Here is a 19,689-nt window from a genome sequence, read left to right as displayed (position 1 = left end):
TTAAAAAAAGATACCAGAATAATCTAGAAAATAATTCTGGAAATTATAACGTTTCACTCTGAGCACAGTTTTCCCCCATCAACAACCTATTAATGGGAAAAAGATTAAACAATATTAGTGAGGGCAGATGAAAAGGTTAAGTTGAGAGAGAGATGCTTTGTGAATAACTAAGGCTTGACTGTCAAAACGCCTGACACAAATAACAATTATGTTTTATGGTCCTTCTCTGGGTCCTTCTGGCAGCCTAGTTGGCCTTTGCAGTTCATTGTGATTGGCCGGTTTTCCTCCACTTCCTGTAGTTTTGACACAACAGCGGCGGCCTAGCAGCACTTAGCTCTTAGCAGAAATTTCACTTGTCAATTCGCCGTAGTATTCAACTTACGATGTCGGAAAACATGTCTGCAGAGGTGGAGCGATCAGAAAGATCAGATGGCAAGCTTGTGAAGATGGAGATTGACTACAGTTCAACTGTAGATACACGTGTACCGGAGTGTGCCAAAATGGCAAAAGTAAGTTGAGTACGAATGAGGCCAGCGCTGGCTGAGTCATGGTGCATCACGAATGTTAGCAAAATGGCTAGCTAACTTGTTCGCAAATAAAGTTGTTTTTCATAATAGGCAACATTGCGGCTGTATTATAACAAAGTATCACAAGTATTGAGTCGGTTTACTTGTTAGGTAAGTTATATATCTTGATTAGTTATTTAGTTAGTTACGGTAATTGTTTTCGTCAGGTAGCTTCTTTAGCTACCTACAGACTACTAATACAGTAGCTCTTGGTGTTATGTTATGCTAACCAGATGGTTGGTCGTTTGTCGGATTTTGAATAATTTATCAACCAACTACTAACGTAGGTACCACAGTTATTGTTTTTCTTAGACCCCTTTACTTTAGCTGTAACGTCAGTGTATTTCTAACGTTAGCTAGTGAAGTTTCCGTTTTAATCATGTGTCAAAGCTGACAGAAATGTGTTGTTGACATCTTTGGCTTTCTCAAATCAGACTGATCATCAACAACGTTATGGATGATACAGTTGTAATTAGTATTTTTGGTCATCTGTCTCGTAATTTGATCATGTGTAGTCATTCAATTGATCTTTGTAACGATTGTCTGTCATTTGTCCTGACTTTAAGATGTATCTCCTGCTCTTTTAGGAAGGTAGGCTGCAGGAGGCCGTTGAAAGCCTCTTGTCGCTGGAGAAGCAAACAAGAACGGTGAGCATGAATTCATAAATGTATTTCTAATTAAACATCATACCCATTGAGATTAAACTATAATCTCTATGATCGAACTCCTCTGACTAATCACATAGCTATCTTTGTGAGTAACATTGTCCTCTTTCTATTCATCTACACAGGCTTCTGACATGGTGTCAACCTCCAGAATCCTGGTGGCCGTTGTGCAGATGTGCTATGAAGCGAAGGACATGGACGCCCTGAATGAAAACATCATGCTGCTCTCTAAAAGGAGGAGTCAGCTCAAAGGGGTGAGACTTGGGGCTCCTTCTTTGAAGGGATACTAAGAGAAGGTAAAACATTGAGGCAGGGGTGTATTCATTAGTGCACGCAGTTGCAAAACGTCTTGCAACAGAAAATGTCTTGCAACGCATCAACCATTTCTATTGGAAAAATTAATGTAGGTCCCTCCCTGTTTCGTTCTGTTGCTAACGTTTGGTTTATTGTGAATACACCCCAGGTATGCACCAGTAGGTTAAGAAAGGTGCTTTACCATTAAAGCAATGTTTTCTTCATGTCCTTTTATGTGTTCCAAAAGTAAAGCGTTGCCTGATGTTATCTCTTTCGATATATATATATTATATATTATATATAACCTTCTCTTTTGCTTTGTTTCTCTCTTCTCAGGCTGTTGCTAAGATGGTGCAAGAATGTTACAAGTATGTAGATACCGTGACCGACCTGACCATTAAGCTGAGACTCATTGACACACTACGCACAGTGACCGCTGGAAAGGTACGTGGTGTCATGAACTTTCTCTGATTACTTGGATCATCCTAAAATTACATTTATAGATGATACCACCAATCATGCATATTCAGATGGCATAAAACAAAATATTTTACTTTTGTGGGTCCAAGTCATATCTCCATTCAATTCAAATGCGCTAACGACTTTGTTTCCCTCACTCAGATCTATGTGGAGATTGAGCGGGCCAGGCTGACAAAAACATTGGCAAACATCAAGGAGCAGCATGGCGAGGTCAAAGAGGCCGCAGCAATCCTCCAAGAGCTGCAGGTAAGGGGCTTTCGCTGACATTCCTTGGCAGTTTTCACAATTTCTTATAGACTAGAGGTAAGAGGTTTCAACCATCCATGTTGATCGAAGCTATTTGACTTACTGGACTGAATCTTCAGACATGAGCAGAACTCAAACTGGTGACCAAATCCCCTTCACATGGAATAAATAAATCAACTTCATATTCATCTCCAGCACCACCCCAACATCAACATATGTGAACGTGGTGTGTTTCTATGTTTTGTTGTAAAAAAGAGAGAAGAAGAAGAACAGTGTTTCCAATGATATCGGTGTGCATCGTGGGATTTTTTTATATCTTTTTTTTAACCAATTATGAGTTGGTATTGCATACTAATTGGTGGATGATGTTATTAGAAACACTTATCTTCCCCTCTCTTTTTACTACGAAACATAGAAACGTGCCATTTTCACATATGTTGATGTTGAGGTGGTGCTGGAGATTATGAATATGAAGTTGAAAAACGGTGAGATTTCCCTTTAATAATTTTTGTGAAACTTGACTGAGACACCATAATTAATCTAAAATAAAATCTAGTGTCTGTAAAGTGTTGCACACTCCATCAGTATGTCCTTATTGAGGGCAGAACCACTACAACAGTTGTTCACAAACCATTCTTCTTCCGGTCCAGGCTGTGATGTAGCACTGCTGGGCTGTGTTCAGTAGGCACAAAATGGGAGTGGTATTATGAGAAACGTTTTGCTACGATGTGCCCTAATGAACGTGACCCAGGGCTAGAGTATACCATTCTGCCTTTCACAACATGCACTCTTTCACTCTACAGGTGGAGACATACGGCTCCATGGAGAAGAAAGAGAAGGTGGAGTTCATCCTGGAGCAAATGAGACTGTGCATCGCTGTCAAGGACTACATCCGCACCCAGATCATCAGCAAGAAGATCAACACCAAGTTCTTTACAGAGGATGGCACTGAGGTGAGAGAAGAGAGGAAAGCCAAATCATTTATTCAGGCTGGGTGTTATAATATGGTCTCCCTCCCAAATGGCACCCTATTCTCTATATAGTGCACTACTTTTGACCAGGACCCATAGGGGTCTATGTAGGGAATAGGGTGCCATTTGAGATGCAACTATGGTTTTGTCTATAAGGGGGAGGTGGAACTACCTAAACGTTCAATGTTCCAATCAAAACGTTCACTTTTGTTTCCTATTTCGGAACAGTTTTCTACAGAAAACAATATTTATTTCCTGCAAAATATTGAAATCAGATTTGATTTTTGTCTGTTTGGGGAAAAATGACTGTTTGTTTTGGCTGTCTACGCTGCTCCCGGTGAAGAAACATACAAGCTGCAATATTATTAACCATTTACGTCATTATTTTTCCTTAGGAGTCTAAGCTGAAGTACTACAATCTGATGATCCAAGTAGACCAGCACGAGGGATCCTACTTGTCCATCTGCAAACACTACCGTGCCATCTATGATACCCCCTGCATTCTGGAGGATAGCTCCAAATGGCAACAGGTAAGTTTTAGGCATCAGGATGAAAGTCTTTTGATATGATTTGATGCCTTTTTAAAGGCACAAGCTGTACATTTTGTTTCTGAGAAAAATGTTGCTCTGGCTGCAGGACTTAGTTGGAGAGGGGTCTTAACGAGTGTACTGCACACTGATTGGTGTAAATAGAACAACGTTTGGGTCTGCTTTCACAGGGGACTAAGACGTTACAGATTGCACCTTTTAAAATACATAACAATACAACGCTAATATTCTTTCCTGTTCCAGGCCCTGAAAAGTGTTGTTCTGTATGTGATACTGGCTCCCTACGACAACGAGCAGTCAGACCTGGTGCATAGAATCAACGAAGACAAGAAATTGGAAGAAATACCCAAATACAAGTGAGACATTCAATCACATTATATTCCGGTGCTTTCGTTTCTCCCCTCAAATACCAAGAATGTAATCTAGCCTCAATGGTTCATTCCTTACAATCTTCAATGGTATAACACATTATTTCTCATCAGCAATTCCCAAATATTCCTCATCGGAACAATGTAACCTCGAGATGATTCATTCGTGAAAATCTTAGCATTTAATATTGTTTCACAATATTCCCCATCACCCTAGCACATCATCCAATTCTGTAACACAGTAATTAACTATATATTCACCAAGGTACCATATAACCTAGCCAATTCCCAGGGGTGAAACCTAGCTAAGCTACCAAAAGCATATGCTTGATCTTTGTGGTAAGGTGAAACCTAGGCTAAACTCTGGTGCCTCAACTTCATATTGTGAGGTGGCGCTATTGCCGTGCTGTGGTTCGTCTCATCCTGGTTTCCCTTTTACCTCCCCCTCAAGGGACCTCCTGAAGCAGTTCACCACCATGGAGCTAATGCGTTGGGGCTCCCTGGTGGAGAATTATGGGAAGGAGCTGAGGGAGGGCTCCCCCGATAGCCCGGCCACCGACGTATTCAACTGCTCAGAGGAGGGCGAGAAGAGGTGGAAGGACCTCAAGAATAGAGTGGTGGAGCACGTAAGTAGTTTACGGAACTGCTTTCATGGAATATCTATCTATATCACAACTACTTTAGTGGGATACTTTGTTTTAGCAAAGGGTCGGTGGTGGCATCACAAAGCTGTCTTTCGTTGGAACAGAGTTGCTGAAAAGGATCTGGAAACATCCCTTTCCCATCTAGAATACTTTCATGTCATTGGTATTTTTGATTCCAACTATGTTATGTTACACCGTTGCTTATTTTTGTGTTTTTCTTAATCTCTTCTTTAGAATATAAGAATTATGGCTAAATATTACACAAGGATCACAATGAAGAGGATGGCTGGCCTCCTGGATCTCTCCATTGACGTAAGCACCACCAATCTACTCTTTACATCTGTTACATTTTTGTCAGGGGATGGATAACTTACTGGTCCTTAACCCTAATAAATGCGGCCTTAAAGGGATAGTTTTCCCTCCAAAATAAGGTTGAAACTTCTGTGCCGCTCTGTATGATGCGTCTCTGTTCACGTCAGGGGAACTGAACAGGAGTTAACGACTTCGGTGAAACTCCGCACGATTGTTGCATTTCCGTTTTCGTGTGTTGCACTTGCATTCAATAGCATCTATGAATCGCATGACTATGCACAGTGTTGACTTCAAGTTTTGTTAGTCGTATGTACAGGATACACCGTCCAACGAAAAGCTTATGCAAGAACCAAGGACACGGATGGTTCCTGACGTTGTGGGATTATCTCTGGTGTTTACAGAACAACTGGCGCTGTGAGATTAGGAAGCCAGAACCGGCTTAGACAATGCAATTATAACGGTAGAGCAAAGGAATGTATGAAAACCTGTATTCTTATTTTAAATATACGTAGTTCTGTCCTTTTGCTGTGTTATGTATCATGTAATGTTTTATATTTTGTCTGGACCCCAGGAAGAGTAGCTGCTGCTTTAGCAGTAGCTAATGGGGAACCTAATAAAATACTATGATGTAATGTATAAAGTAAACAGCAAAGTGGGTCAATTTCCGCAACAACTAAGAGTGTTTAAGTGCAAGGCTAAACTTCTCCGCTGTTTTGGTCCCGTTGCTGTAACGGTGTGAAGCGAACCCGTGCTCATGTGCAGATACACATTTTCGCAGAGTGGTCTACAGTTGAGCTCAATCCATATATTCTCAACTTGATTTTGAAGAGTGAAAAGCAGATTTTTTTGTTGTTGAGTTATCTATAGATGTACTATAGTAGCCTAAATGAAATATGTGATTAGTTATTGATGGTTTTTGAAGACACAGGTTCTAGCATCTCTATCTCTTGCAGGAGTCTGAGGAGTTCCTCTCCAACCTGGTGGTGAACAAGACCATCTACGCCAAGGTGGACAGGCTAGCTGGCATCATCAACTTCCAGAGGCCGAAGGACCCCAACGACCTGCTCAACGACTGGTCCCACAAACTGAACTCCCTCATGTCCCTGGTCAACAAAACCACACATCTCATCGCCAAAGAGGAGATGATACACAACCTGCAGTGATGAGGATCGAGTGCATTGTTTTCATAAAAAATAAAATGTTCTTCTGAATTTATATTGATGAATGAACCGTTATTCCAATGTCAACTACTCCTATTTTTGGAATAACAAATACCACAACACATACCTTTTTTGTTTCTTACGGTCAGCAAAGTTGAAGCATTTACAATAAAGAAGTCTTACGGCCATATGTTGTTACCATCTCTTGTCCCACTGATGTAATACAAATTACATTGTTTAGAGTGGTCTCCCAATTGATCTACTACAATTTGGGCATGTACTTTGTTCTAGAACCTAGACCACAGAGGGGCATACACTGTTAATGTTTTCTCTTCTGTTCCAACTCTCTTTTTCATGTAACCGTCATAAGGAATTTAGTGTTAGAGCATTTGTGTGCAACTTGCTGTATTAAAACATTTACTGTAAGTTCTTGATGTCTTTTTATGTCTACTTCGCAATGTAAACAAACTATTCTCACCTTGCATAATGGATATTATTTTGTGTTTTGTAACAGACAATTTGGTTATTACAGAGTTGTATATAACTGTTGTCAGATCAAGTTAAGAATACTTATTTAAAAGTTGTGAAGTCCAAACCTGACAGATGCAGCTTTTTGTTGTTGGTTTGAAAGGTTCTGGATCCTCTGTAGCCATCTAGTGATGACTGTAAATGTTACAGCACACACAGCTGACACTAAATCAAGACTTAATTAGTGAGTTTATGCAAGATGCTGAATGTTTCTACCTTACTGTGTAGTTATATCCACATGAAAATAGAAATACAGCAGTTATTCAAAAGTAAAGGCATTGAGATATTATGTAGAAATAAAATTTAAATGTAGTAATGTATGATTAAACATTACCTTTCCATTGTTTTAATTATCCAAATCATCTATAGGTCAAAATATCTATGAAAATTGTCCACATATAGTGGACAAAATACTCCACAGAATGTTTTGTTTATGCAATACTGTTATATAATTGACAGTGCTCAGCTAGGCAAACACTGGAAACCGGTTTGTGCAATTATCTAGGGAAATATATGAAAACTGGTGTAATGACTTGCTATAAAGACTGCTATATGACTTGGTTCGAAATCCACAATCGTCAAACCCCAACCTACACCAAAAAGACCCAAATCCCCTCAACCTTCAGATGAGCTACATCCCACTATCCTTTGCGATGGGTTGATAAGTGGATCCAAGATGGCGTAGAAAGTAAAGCTAGGTAAGTGTAGACTTGCCATTTTCAGTCCTTTCAGTTGTCTTTTTCAGAGGCAAGGACATCGACTTGACTCCTGTCTGTAACACATTCTGAGAGTAATGAAGGTATAACATTCATGCCGAGACCACAATATAATGTCAATTAACTTCTATATGTCTGAAAACCGAGCCAAAATTACAGGCCCGGGCAATATCGCTAACGATAGCGCGCTAGGTGTGAATCTATTCTGCATACGTTTTGGTCAGCTTGCTAGCCAGGCAGTTAGCTTTAGCAAGCTAGCTTGGTGCCTAAACCAAAGCGATGGGCCCTATTTTGGCTGACTTGCAAACTGTGCATTTTCTCACTATGTACTCATGATGAATTCAGCGTCAATAATTGTGGAACTTTTTTTATGTTTATTCTCGTAATGTTGTAAATGTTTTGCCAATGCAATGGTATTGGCTACCATCGCTCAGTGAGTTTTGAGTCTATCACAATTATTGCTAGCCCTCCTAGCTAGTAACATGTTTTGCCAATCTCATAAATTTGTTTTTAAAGTTAGAAGCAATACATTTCCATGGTTCAAATAACTCCGATATTTAAGCATGTCGTTGCACACCGATACGTCGCAATCTGAAAGCTTAATGCCTTTATACAAGCTAATGTGAGCCAACTAGCTAGATCGCGCCATACGACTATTTCACCGTGGTCCCACCAAACGTGATGCGAACGAACGCGAAGCCAGCCACAGTTAGCGGTGTTCCTACCGTGTTTTAGCTAATACCTATGATGGACAAGTAACAAGCTAACGTTAGTGGCTTGCCAACAGACATGGTACAACTATTATTAACTGACCCGGAATCTCAAAATAGACTGTTTTATATTTGTATTAGTCTATAGGAGTGCCCTTTTTTGGAGCGATCATGCCGAATAGGGCAATGTGTTTTGATCAAACTTGCCGTTAGGTAAGCATCAGCTAAACCATAGATGTAGTAACTAGCTAGCTAACATAGCCTACATATCCAAGATGGTAGTAGACTACCGCTGATGAGACTACTTTTACCTTGTATTAATGTCGCCCCTTCATTCATCTTTATTTGAAATTAGAAGTTTCATTTTACAGTAAAAGTATCATTTACCACTTCTGGCCATTACTTGCATGCCACATGGTTGTCATTTTGCTCTTAACTGCCATAGCATGCTCATGTCATGTCTTTGGTTGTCTCAATTTCTTGTATATTGACCGATCCATAATACAAAACACGTTAACGCTAATAGACTTATATTTTGGTCATCAGACACTGTATTTGCATGAGGTGTTCCAACGTACTGTGAGGGATATTTCCACGACAGTAGTTGTAGCATTTCCTAACATGCTTTGAATGCTCTGGTAACCTGCCTCTGAACCTTGGCCTTATCTGAGGTATTCCTTAAAATATAATATTACACACTAATTCTGGGGGGTGGCCTTTGTGTTGGTTTAGGCTGGTACTATGGAATGACTAAAACATAGCCTAACTAAGTAACCTAGCTTATACACATCTTGGTCAACGTGAGGGAATTGAAATGTGATTCACTCTGTGGAAACTCTACATAAGACACCGAGTGGGGTGACCACCCACTTTGCCCAGAGTGGGTAAAAACGTGCTTCATTATGCTATAAAATACATTTTGCCAAGACAAATCTGATTCTTCATGTTCTGAGTTGTTCAGTTGGTCTTTCTCTAACATATCAGGAACCTTTCCAAAAAGTCAGAAAATTCGATATCGATCTTGCCTCTTTTGTCTTATGTCCTCCGGATTCAAGAAGAAAGATGACGAGTCTGTCAGTTTGCCTTAATTCTCGCACAGCATCCAGCCTAGCTAATGCAATTCTATTTTACCACTTTTTTCCCCTCTGGTCTCCATTGATTTTTAGTCACCCTAGGATACACAAGGGTTAAAACTCCGATAACATTTGAACGGATTACGATAGAGACCGGGGGTTTGGACCATTTGAATAAATAAAGAAATATTTTACCCATTGGTCAAAATATGTGTTTTTGATTGGACACTCTACACTGAGAGCTGACTCAGTCAATGATGGTCATTAACAAAGACTAGCCCGACTTCTGCTAAAGTAGAGGTGGTGTGTAATAGGCTATTGTCCTTAGATGTAACTGCTGTGGCGTAGTGTGTTGTTTCACTATGAAAGAACCATATCGAACCCCGATAAGGAGAAATAGGGCATTTGTTATAAGTGGCTCCTTGGGCCCGGAGGCCTTTTCTGTTTTTAGTCAAAGCAGAGGCTATCTCAAACAGGGACGACCGCTCACCACAGACACTGCATGTCAGGTTTAATTTTAAGCCTCTCCATGTTCCTCCCAATGTCTGGCATTGCCTAACGTGCATGAAAAAAGATTGTTGCCCATCAGCTAGTGGCCCCCTTCTCCCCTCCAGCTATTTGTCATTTCACTCTGTTGCGGGAGGGTGGCGTGTATTTCTATTAGTGACACTGTATCCCATGAATCCTTGGGCGCCATGGCCAGGCTCAGCTCTGTGCTGTGAATAACGCTATAGGACACCACACTCTCTGCAGAGGACAGACACCCCCACAAGTTTTAACAGCCGCAAGTGTCCGGTAGTGAACTCGACTGCCCTGATTGCCTGTAGTTGTGCATATAGGCCTATTAGGTTCAGAAATACTCCAGTGTCACCGGTAGACAGCATAGCGTGCAGGCTATACACGCAGGCTATTTTGGAATTGATTTAGGGTACATTTTTGCGCAGGCAAGTGTAGACCTCTCAATGCCTCTGTTGCCTGTGTGCATATAGCCTAGGCTTATTAGGTGTAGAAATACTCCAGTGTCACCTGTAGACAGCATACAGTAATACCCAATGCCACAGCTGCACACATTTCTTCTATTGATTAAGTGCCCTTGATGGGTCCTTCCTTTGCTAACCATTCAATTGTGGTTCGACGCCGCCAATGGATAACTGAAGTGGCGTTGGCCGCGGGGCCTTTTTGGCGCCTATATGTTACTATGAAAAACAAGCTTGTGATATGACTAGCGCTTTTATTATTGAGTCAACTGTAGTAAAATGCCTTGGTCAACAACTAAGCCTATATATAGACCTACTGCCACAGAGGAAGTACTGCTCGGCCTCTCATCACATTTGTGATGACATCAAAAGAGGATATGGTTCTTGCTTTAGGGAACCCCACATAGCGCTTTCTCTCTGACCATATTCCAGGCTGTACCACAACCGTCCGTGATCGGGAGTCCAATAGGGCGGCGCACAATTTGCCCAGCTTCGTCCACGTTACTGTTTGGCTGTTCCTAGGCCGTCATTGTAAATTAGAATCTGTTCTTAACTCACTTGCCTAGTTAAATAAAGGTTGAATAAAATAAAAAAGATCAGTTGCTATTTAGCCGAGTAGACTAGTTTTCAGATCTCTCCTCATGGACCCCCAGACGGGTCACAATTTTGTTGTAGCCCTGAACCAGTTCACCTGATTGACCATTTCAAAGGCTTGATGATTAGTTGACAAGTTGAATCAGGTGTGCTAGCTGTGGGATAGTTAAATATCAATGCCGGGTGTACCCTAAACCCGCCACTTTCAAAATCCTAACATCGCTGAGCCTCACGTTAAACAACAGTCTTTCCTGTAGCTTTTTGTCTTGCCAACGTAGTGGTGCGCACCCTAAACCATGTGGCACAGACACGAGCCACACTGTACAAGATTCGTCAGTTGGTCGTAAGGATTCTTCGATACCACGTTGTTTTGCGAAAAACAATGTGATTAGATTGTAAACTTAGCTAGAACGAGCTGTGGCTCAAAGCAGCCTCAAACGTTTTCAGTCAGACATTCGCCCTTGCCATACGCAGTTGAACTATATCTAGCCAACATTTTGATTTGAATATCATTGGTTGTGAACTTCAGAACAGTAACGATTTGACACTTTGGTTAAAGGAAAGTTTAAATGCGTACTAGTAGTCATCGCTCCTGCTTGAAAGTCTACACATTCTGGTTGATGCCAAACAACGTCATCTCACTGGCTACTTCTCTGGCGACTTCTCATTGGCTATTGCTATTCACCATTATTTTATTGATTTTTATGTAACCTTTATTTAACTAGGCAAGTCAGTTAAGAACAAATTCTTATTTACAATGATGACCTCGGAACAGTGGGTTGTTAACTGCCTTGTTCAGGGGCAGAACGACAGATTTTTACCTTGTCAGCTCGGGGATTCGATCTGCCAACCTTTCGGTTACTGGCCCAACGCTCTAACCACTAGGCTACCTGTCGCAGTGGCGTTGCACGTCTCACATTACAAGAGCGTTGCAGATTTTGTCAAACATGTTTGAAAATATTGGGATGTATGGGACTGCTCAAAGACAGGATGGGTAGCCCTCAGATTGACCTGCTCACATCCTGCTCACACAGATCTGACCTGCTCACATTAAACGAGCGTCAGTGACCACCGCAAGTAGCCAACGACATGGGGATTTTGTCTCTGATCTCAAACTTGTCCGGGACAGCTAAAGATTGTCATACCTTTATACCGATCTTGTGCCATCCCGGGATATTCGGTAATACCGGTGAACACACATTTTCAAACCCCACTGAGCCTCTCTAATCCGAAGGTTAGCAATACAAACAAGTACATTGCTAACATTTTATACAGTCTCTGACCTAAACTTTGCAGGACAGACATCCCAGCTCATCTTTATTACAAGGAACTAAAAAATGCTACTCAGTTTGCTGCACAAAACAAATATTAGAGACTCTTGATCCAGAAGCGGATTCTCTGCTGTTACCAAGAGAAGCATGATTTAGGAAGAAGCTAACCACTAAATTAGCAAACCAAATGCAGAGCTGCAGAGCATTTAGCACAGTTAACCTAATAGTTATAAGATATCGAGCTGGCAAACATTTAGTTGTGAATTCCATACTGTAATTAGATCACCTGGCGCATGCTGCAGGACAGATTGACTTACAAGGCTCTGGTCTCTCTCTTTGTGTGTTTGTAAACAAACACCATGTGACTGGGGACTACCAGTAAGCTTCATAATGAAAAATTGTGACGGGTGAAATGAAGAATGCAATCTTTATCTCCTAACGTATTCCACAAGTTGACTGCGGGTATTTATTTAAAAAGTAGCTACAAATATTCAAATGTATAATAAAAAAACTCAAAAGAAAATGTTTTAACGGTATTGAAAAAACACCACTTGGCTATTTCCAAATACGATATACCGCCAGTAGGACTAACTTAGGTTTGTAGTGCCACACATGACTACTTATTTTTAGCTCTGTGAGGAGAATACAGGTCTATTAACCAACAGTTGGATTCCAAGATATTTCAACTCGTCAAAACAAGTGTCTACAAATAGACCTACCAGTCCACTACCCCAAGAACCCCATCACAGAAATAGCATTGCCCCCCTATCTCCCCCTGTCTCTCACTCCGGGGTGAAGTTTCCACTAGGTACAGATCTAGAATCAGCGATTATCATTAGTGGGGAAAATGCTAAACTGACCCACAATTAGTTTCTAGGTGTGACTAAAACCCCCCTTTTCTCTCTCCTCCCTCTCTCTCTAGACATTCTGTCCCTGAGTCATGGCGGACAGGAGAGCGGAGAAGTCATGTGAAGAAGCCAGCGGATCGTTAGCCAGGCGGGAGTACGAGGCGGCAGTGAGCCACTGCACTGATGTGCTGCTGGCCCTCGGCCCCCCGGCCCCTCCCAGCCCTGGACCCCGCGCATCCAACGCCCCCAACGACACGGTTACCCCCCTCCGCAGCCGCGCCCTGCTCTACAGGATAGCCGCCCTGCTACAGCTGGTGAGGCGTGAGACTGACCCGGGAGGCACATCTTTCGGCCCGTACCCACTCCCTCAGTGGGCATATGGCCCCCTGACCTCTACCCACACAAAAATGGCACTTGTGCACGCATCACACACGAGTTAACTGATACAAACGCACTCACACCAGTTCTCTCTCACACGGAAAACTAAATTGTGGCCTGTTTTGCACAAGCAGTCATCTAAGTAAGGCAAGACGAGCCAGTCAGAGGGACTCTTTGCTCATATTCCTCCACATTATGACTTAACCAACATGTTTGAATTTGATAAGTGTGTTCAAGTCAAGTGTCATAAGCCCATCTTGACTTCGATTTGTTTTCTGAGAACCAGATAAAACGACAAAGGTCCCGCCTCCTTTCATTTCTCTGCCGCAAACTGCACTGTGCTGTTATCTCCTAGCACTAAAATTATACCCCACTACTTAAGCCTCACGATTATAGAGACTACTTAAGTACTATAATTATATTGCAAGTGACTCCGCTCTGAGTAGCGAAGATATCCATTCTGGGCACTTATCTAAGACTCAGTCAGGACTTCTGTCATATTAAACCCTCCATTATGAGGACAGTCATTCTGCTGCTTTGACTTAGTCTGTTTACTTGTTTTCTTTCTGCCTCCAGAAAAACTATGATCAAGCAGATGAAGACTGCAAACATGGTGAGTTGGTGGAGTACTTCTCATAGTGAGGACATGACCCATTGTATTGAAGTCCCATCCCCAGGTTACACAGTCATATACCAACTATAGAGTTGGATAGAGGATGCGCTTGCCATGAAGCCTGTTTTTGCATGGGCTACGGCATGGCGGGCTTTCGCCATTTCAAAATGGTGAAAAAATGGCTTTCAAAGTGGCTTTCACCACTTTAAAATCCGGGCTGGGAATTGCCAGGGACCTAATGAGACGATGTTATCACAATATTTTGGTGCAGTTATATGTATTTTGATTCTCTATGTATTGTGAATTGAATACAATGATTTTATTGCGATTCGATGTTCCAAACATATTGCTAAGCCTATGTCAGCTGCAGAGAGAAGAGAGAGTATGAGAAAACGAGTTTTGATCCGTTAAGGAAATAAAAGAGCTAAAAACAAATTGGCTCCCTATTTAAAAAAAGATGGATAACAAGCTATGAAGGGAAAAATCCTGCGGTTTTGGTGCAGGTACAAAATGTTGTATTGAAATATTGTTAAAACAATAGGATATATCGTCAAATAATAGCCCAATATGTACAGTTGAAGTCAGATGTTTACATACACCTTAGCCAAATAATTTTAAACTCAGTTTTTCACAATTCCTGACATTTAATCCTGGTAGAATCACCACTTTATTTTAAGAATGTGAAATGTGAGAATAATAGTAGAGAGAATTCTTTATTTCAGCTTTTATTTCTTTCATCACATTCCCAGTGGGTCAGAAGTTTACATGCACTCAATTAGTATTTGGTAGCATTGCCTTTCAATTGTTTAAGTTGGGTCAAACGTTTCAGGTAGCCTTCCACAAGCTTCCCACAATAAGTTGTGTGAATTCTGGCCTATTCCTCCTGACAGAGCTGGTCTAACTGAGTCAGGTTTGTAGGCCTCCTTGCTCGCACCCGCTTTTTCAGTTCTGCCCACACATTTTCTATGGGATTGAGGCCAGGGCTTTGTGATGGCCACTCCAATACCTTGACTGTTTTGCCACAACGTTGGAAATATGCTTGGGGTCATTGTCCATTTGGAACACCCATTTGCGATCACGCTTAAACTTCCTGACTGATGTCTTGATGTTGCTTCAATATATCCACATAATTTTCCTGCCTCATAATGCCATCTACTTTGTGAAGTGCACTAGTCCCTCCTGCAGCAAAGCACCCACACAACACGACGCTGCCATCTGCGTGCTTCACGGTTGGGATGGTGTTCTTTTCCCTCCAAACATAACGATGGTCATTAGGCCAAACAGTTCAATTTTTGTTTCATCAGACCAGAGGACATTTCTCCAAAAAGTACCATCTTTGTCCCCATGTGCAGTTGCAAACTGTAGTCTGGCTTTTTATGGCGGTTTTGGAGCATTGGCTTCTTCCTTGCTGAGCGGCCTTTCAGTTTATGTCGATATAGGACTCGTTTTACTGTGGATATAGATACTTTTGTACCTGTTTCCTCCAGCATCTTCACAAGGTCCTTTGCTGCTGTTCTGGGATTGATTTGCACTTTTCGCACTAAAGTACGTTCATCTCTAGGAGACAGAACGTGTCTCCTTCCTGAGCAGTATGACGGTTGTGTGGTCCCATGGTTTTTATACTTGCGTACTATTGTTTGTACAGCTGAACGTGGTACCTTCAGGCGTTTGGAAATTGCTGCCAAGGATGAACCAGACTTGTGGAGGTCTACAATTTTTATTCTGAGGTCTTGGCTGATTTCTTTTGATTTTCCCATGATGTCAAGCAAAAAGGCACTGATTTTGAAGGTAGGCCTTGAAATACATCCAGAGGTTCGCCTTCGATAGGCTAATTGACTTCATTTGAGTCAATCAGAAGTTTCTAAAGCCATGACATCATTTTCTGGAATTTTCCAAGCTGTTTAAAGGTAAAGACACAGTCAACTTAGTGTATGTAAACTTCTGACCCACTGGACACAGTGAAATAATCTGTCTGTAAACAATTGTTGGAAAAATTACTTGTGTCATGCACAAAGTAGATGTCCTAACCGACTTGCCAAAACTATAGTTTGTTAACAAGACATTTGTGGAGTGGTTGAAATACTAGTTTTAATGACTCCAACCAAAGTGTATGTAAACTCCTGAATTCAACTGTAACTATCAACAACAACAACAAAAAAACTTTTAAATGGACATTGCCCTGAATGTCATTTGCTCAGAGCCATTGCGGCAAAGATGCCCTCTATCCAAGTCTATAAGTACAACAGTTCTACTCAACAGACCTTACGTTTTGTTTTTATTGGCAATTTGTTGTCATCTCAGATAGTTTCATTGCTATTAAAATCATTCCAGACATGATGATATGCTTAACAAATGTTCGGGTTAGAAACGTGTCAACGTTTTGGGTAAATGTCAGCGCTAAGGTTCAGGCTCAAGTTAAGAGAACTTACAAGACAAGCGGTTAGCATAACATTTGCGCTCATAGCCGTGTTTTATTTTATTGTACCTTTATTTAACTAGGCAAGTCAGCTAAGAACAAATTCTTATTTACAATGACGGCCTACCAAAAGGCAAAAGGCTTCCTGCGGGGGCTGGAATTAAAAATAAATACAATTTATATATATATATAGGACAAAACACACATCACGACAAGAGACAACACTACATAAAGAGAGACCTAAGACAACATGGCAAGGCAGCAACACATGACAAGACAGCATGGTAGCAACACAGCATGGTAGCAACACAACATGGTACAAACATTATTGGGCACACACAACAGCACAAAGGGCAAGAAGGTAGAGACAACAATACATCACGCAAAGCAGCCACAACTGTCAGTAAGAGTGTCCATGAGTGGGAGTTCTCCATGCCATGCCTGCTTAAGTAGCTTGCTGTACCCATGTCAAGACAAGCGGTTAGAATAACATTGGTGCTCATAGCCCTGTGTAGGAGGACTTTACCACCCCATGCCTGCTTCAGTTCAGCAGTTTTGCCCATGTCATGTGACTTGGGTGGAGAGAATGCAGTTCGACGTGATGGGAGTGAGCACACGTTCCATGCAATGTAGTGCGGTGCAAACATGCACAGTAAAGTTCCCTGTCGTCCTGTGTGTGTTTATTGCAGTTCTGGCCGAGGAGCTGGCCAAGGGAGACGGGTCGTTTCAGGCCAGCCTGCGCTGCATGCTGGTGGACGGGAGCCTGCACGAAGTGGCCGGCCTCCTCTCCAAGTCCCTGTTTGGGGAGCCCCTGGTAAGACTGGCTCCCGGCCTTACTCCACTGTTAATTCTGCCTCTCCAACACCTTCATCTTTTTCACCCTCCTAGTTCATCACCTCCTCCTCTTTCCCCCTCTTATTTTCCCCCATTCCCTTTTCTCCTTTTCCACCTCCCCCTCTTTCTCCTTCTGTCTTCTTTCTCATTTTCCTCCTCTTCACCTTTCCTCTTCTCCCTTCACCTCCTTTTTCCTATAACTGATCTATGGAGACAAACAGTCATTTAGCTCTGGGAGCAGCTGGAACATTTTAGTTTATTTGACTTTTCCAGGAAATGTCCTCTGGGTTTTTTATGAAACAAGTTTTCTCAGCATAGAGTTGTTCATGTTGACTGTTGAATCGATATGCTTTTAACGGTTTGTTGCTATGTTATTCTCCAGTGTCTGCATGAGGGCAAATGTCAGAAAATAGCCAAATATTAGTGTTGAAAATCTCAATTTACTTTTTTTTTATTGCTAAAATATTAATTACTTTTCAGATGAACTGACCGTTTCAATTTTGTGATTTTATTTTGACAGTGTGATTTGACATAAGTGTAGTTGAATGAATGGACAGCATTCTGGTGTCAGGAAACACGTTTTCCTATCACACGAGGAGACTGTCCGTTAATTCAACTCCCAACAACAGATAACATTCAACGTTGAAACGAGAAGCCTAAAAACTGGTGTCTTATCTGGCAACCAAAAAGCATAGATATGAAATCAGTTTATTGTTCTCAAGTTGGCGGGAACCAGGGAGAAACAACCATGCTACTGCAGAAGGTATAAGAATCATAAGCGGCACTTTTATTCACGCTTTTTTAACCAGCCTGTAAATAGATTTGGTTTTGGGATAAACAAATGTGTTATTCAGGTAATTTATTTATGGAAGAATATTTTGAATTGACCAGTGACTGTGCCAAGTCTCTTTAAGTGATATAGTCCAAAAACCTTTTGGATATGCTTGCCGGTATTGAATGTGTTGTAATGTATTTCCTGTACCTTCTCTTCCTCAGAACGGCATCGTCACAAAGGACTTAACTAGATTAAAAATGCTTCTCTCAGAAATTGAAGTAAGTGTTTGTGTGATGTGGTCTGGCCTTATGTTGGACTTTGGGCTATGAGTATTGATTATATTTAAAAGTGAATGACCCTGCAGATGTATCACCTGTTGCAGTCCCCAGGAGGTCAACTAATTGTTTGAATAGACATGAAATGTTATTGTCTTATGAATACAATACTTTCTCTCCACCCTCAGGCCATTCGTAGCGAGATGGCCACAGAATATACAGACGACAACGAGGAAGGTGAGCAAGTCGTCCTCACTCGAAAAAATGATTTGGATGCGTTTATATATGTCAATGTTTGGATTTAACAACTTGTGCTCAACACACAGTCAGGCTCAATGCTCCGATTTGCTTCAAAAAGGGAAACTCATTTAACGCCTGGTCGCGAAATATTGAAAGACGAAGCCTTTAAAGTTGGATTTCATTTCCACTTTGACTCAAGTCTCAAAAAAGCTTGACTCCCAGTCCACATGTAGGTGGTTATTTACTCTGTGCGTGGGATGTTTTGTTGATGCAACGATGTCTTTGTGGTCAGAAGTACGGGATGGATGGCAGTTTCGCCCCCCGCCTAGAGGAGTTACCAGCAGTGAGGAGTACACGCTGTGTAAAAGGTAATGCTGTTGTGTGTTGCTGACTACGTTTTAACAGTGGCATAAGACCATAGTTCATATAATATATTACAAGACTAGTTTAACAAGTAATTGGCATGTTGTATGCAATCACTTACTCACATTTGTACATTGAGTGGCCTTCATTTAAAGCCATTGTTATTGTACCAGTATTATGTCCACCTGCTGCGAACGCGGGTTTGCTTTACATGCAACTAAACATTTATTAACACTGTTACCTAGCTAAGCAACTGACACAGGTTTTCAGTGTTGCTTCAGAGGGTGAGGCCCTTTGGCTTCAGGCCCTTGGAGGTTGGTTTCTCGGACACTATTGGAAATGAAAACCATGTAACAAGTTGCCGCCACCTGGTTGAATGTCCTGTTGTCCTCCTCCTCCTCCAGGTTCCTGGAGCAGGGCCTGTGTCGCTACGGTGCCCAGTGCACGTCGGCCCACTCCCAGGAGGAGCTGATGGAGTGGCAGAAGCGCTACGCCTCGCGCCTCATCCGCCTCAAGCAGCAGCAGGAGAGCAAGCACTTCACCGAGAACTACATGGAGGCGCTCATCGAGAAGTGGATGAACTCTCTCTCCCCTGAGAAAGTGGTGAGTTAACCCTAGTCTAGTCACTTATCTATGGCCCTGTTAGAATATTGTTAAATTACACCCTCCATTACTGGAAGTAATCACTGATTTTAACTAATGGACAATAAGCCGAGAAGCTGGTCGTTTTGGGTCTTGTTCAAATACATTAAAACAAGCGCTTCCTTCATTCCTTCCTCCCTTGAAATAATCACTGATCTAACACACATTGACAGGTGGTCAGA

At 41.7% G+C, this 19,689-nt stretch overlaps 2 protein-coding genes across 5 annotated transcripts in view; both read left to right on the top strand.

The window, feature by feature from the left end:
• The first annotated feature begins 286 nt into the window (after positions 1-286).
• LOC129838328 (26S proteasome non-ATPase regulatory subunit 12-like) lies at positions 287-6,680 on the top strand. Its single transcript, XM_055905262.1, has 11 exons — positions 287-509; positions 1,154-1,213; positions 1,357-1,485; positions 1,862-1,969; positions 2,147-2,251; positions 3,055-3,204; positions 3,618-3,752; positions 4,014-4,126; positions 4,590-4,764; positions 5,017-5,094; positions 6,048-6,680. The coding sequence occupies exons 1-11, from the start codon at positions 384-386 to the stop codon at positions 6,255-6,257; spliced, it is 1,389 nt and encodes a 462-aa protein (XP_055761237.1). The 5' UTR covers positions 287-383; the 3' UTR covers positions 6,258-6,680.
• Positions 6,681-7,400: 720 nt separating this feature from the next.
• The window catches only part of LOC129838311 (probable helicase with zinc finger domain), a 56,298-nt gene continuing 44,009 nt past the window's right edge, over positions 7,401-19,689 (top strand). For 2 of the 4 annotated variants that reach the window (XM_055905249.1, XM_055905221.1), the window contains exons 1-8: positions 7,401-7,480; positions 13,046-13,285; positions 13,926-13,962; positions 17,068-17,192; positions 18,209-18,265; positions 18,451-18,499; positions 18,795-18,870; positions 19,270-19,468. In XM_055905249.1, coding sequence (XP_055761224.1) covers positions 13,064-13,285; positions 13,926-13,962; positions 17,068-17,192; positions 18,209-18,265; positions 18,451-18,499; positions 18,795-18,870; positions 19,270-19,468 — 765 coding nt within the window. In that variant the 5' untranslated portion in view covers positions 7,401-7,480; positions 13,046-13,063. The other 2 variants (XM_055905239.1, XM_055905229.1) reach the window with 2 other exon arrangements.

The sequence above is a fragment of the Salvelinus fontinalis genome, chromosome 3 (genome assembly GCF_029448725.1).
Source record: "Salvelinus fontinalis isolate EN_2023a chromosome 3, ASM2944872v1, whole genome shotgun sequence".
NCBI classification, from domain to species: Eukaryota; Metazoa; Chordata; class Actinopteri; order Salmoniformes; family Salmonidae; genus Salvelinus; species Salvelinus fontinalis.
Note: the sequence above shows the minus strand (reverse complement) of the source record. Positions and strands in the feature narration are given on the sequence as shown.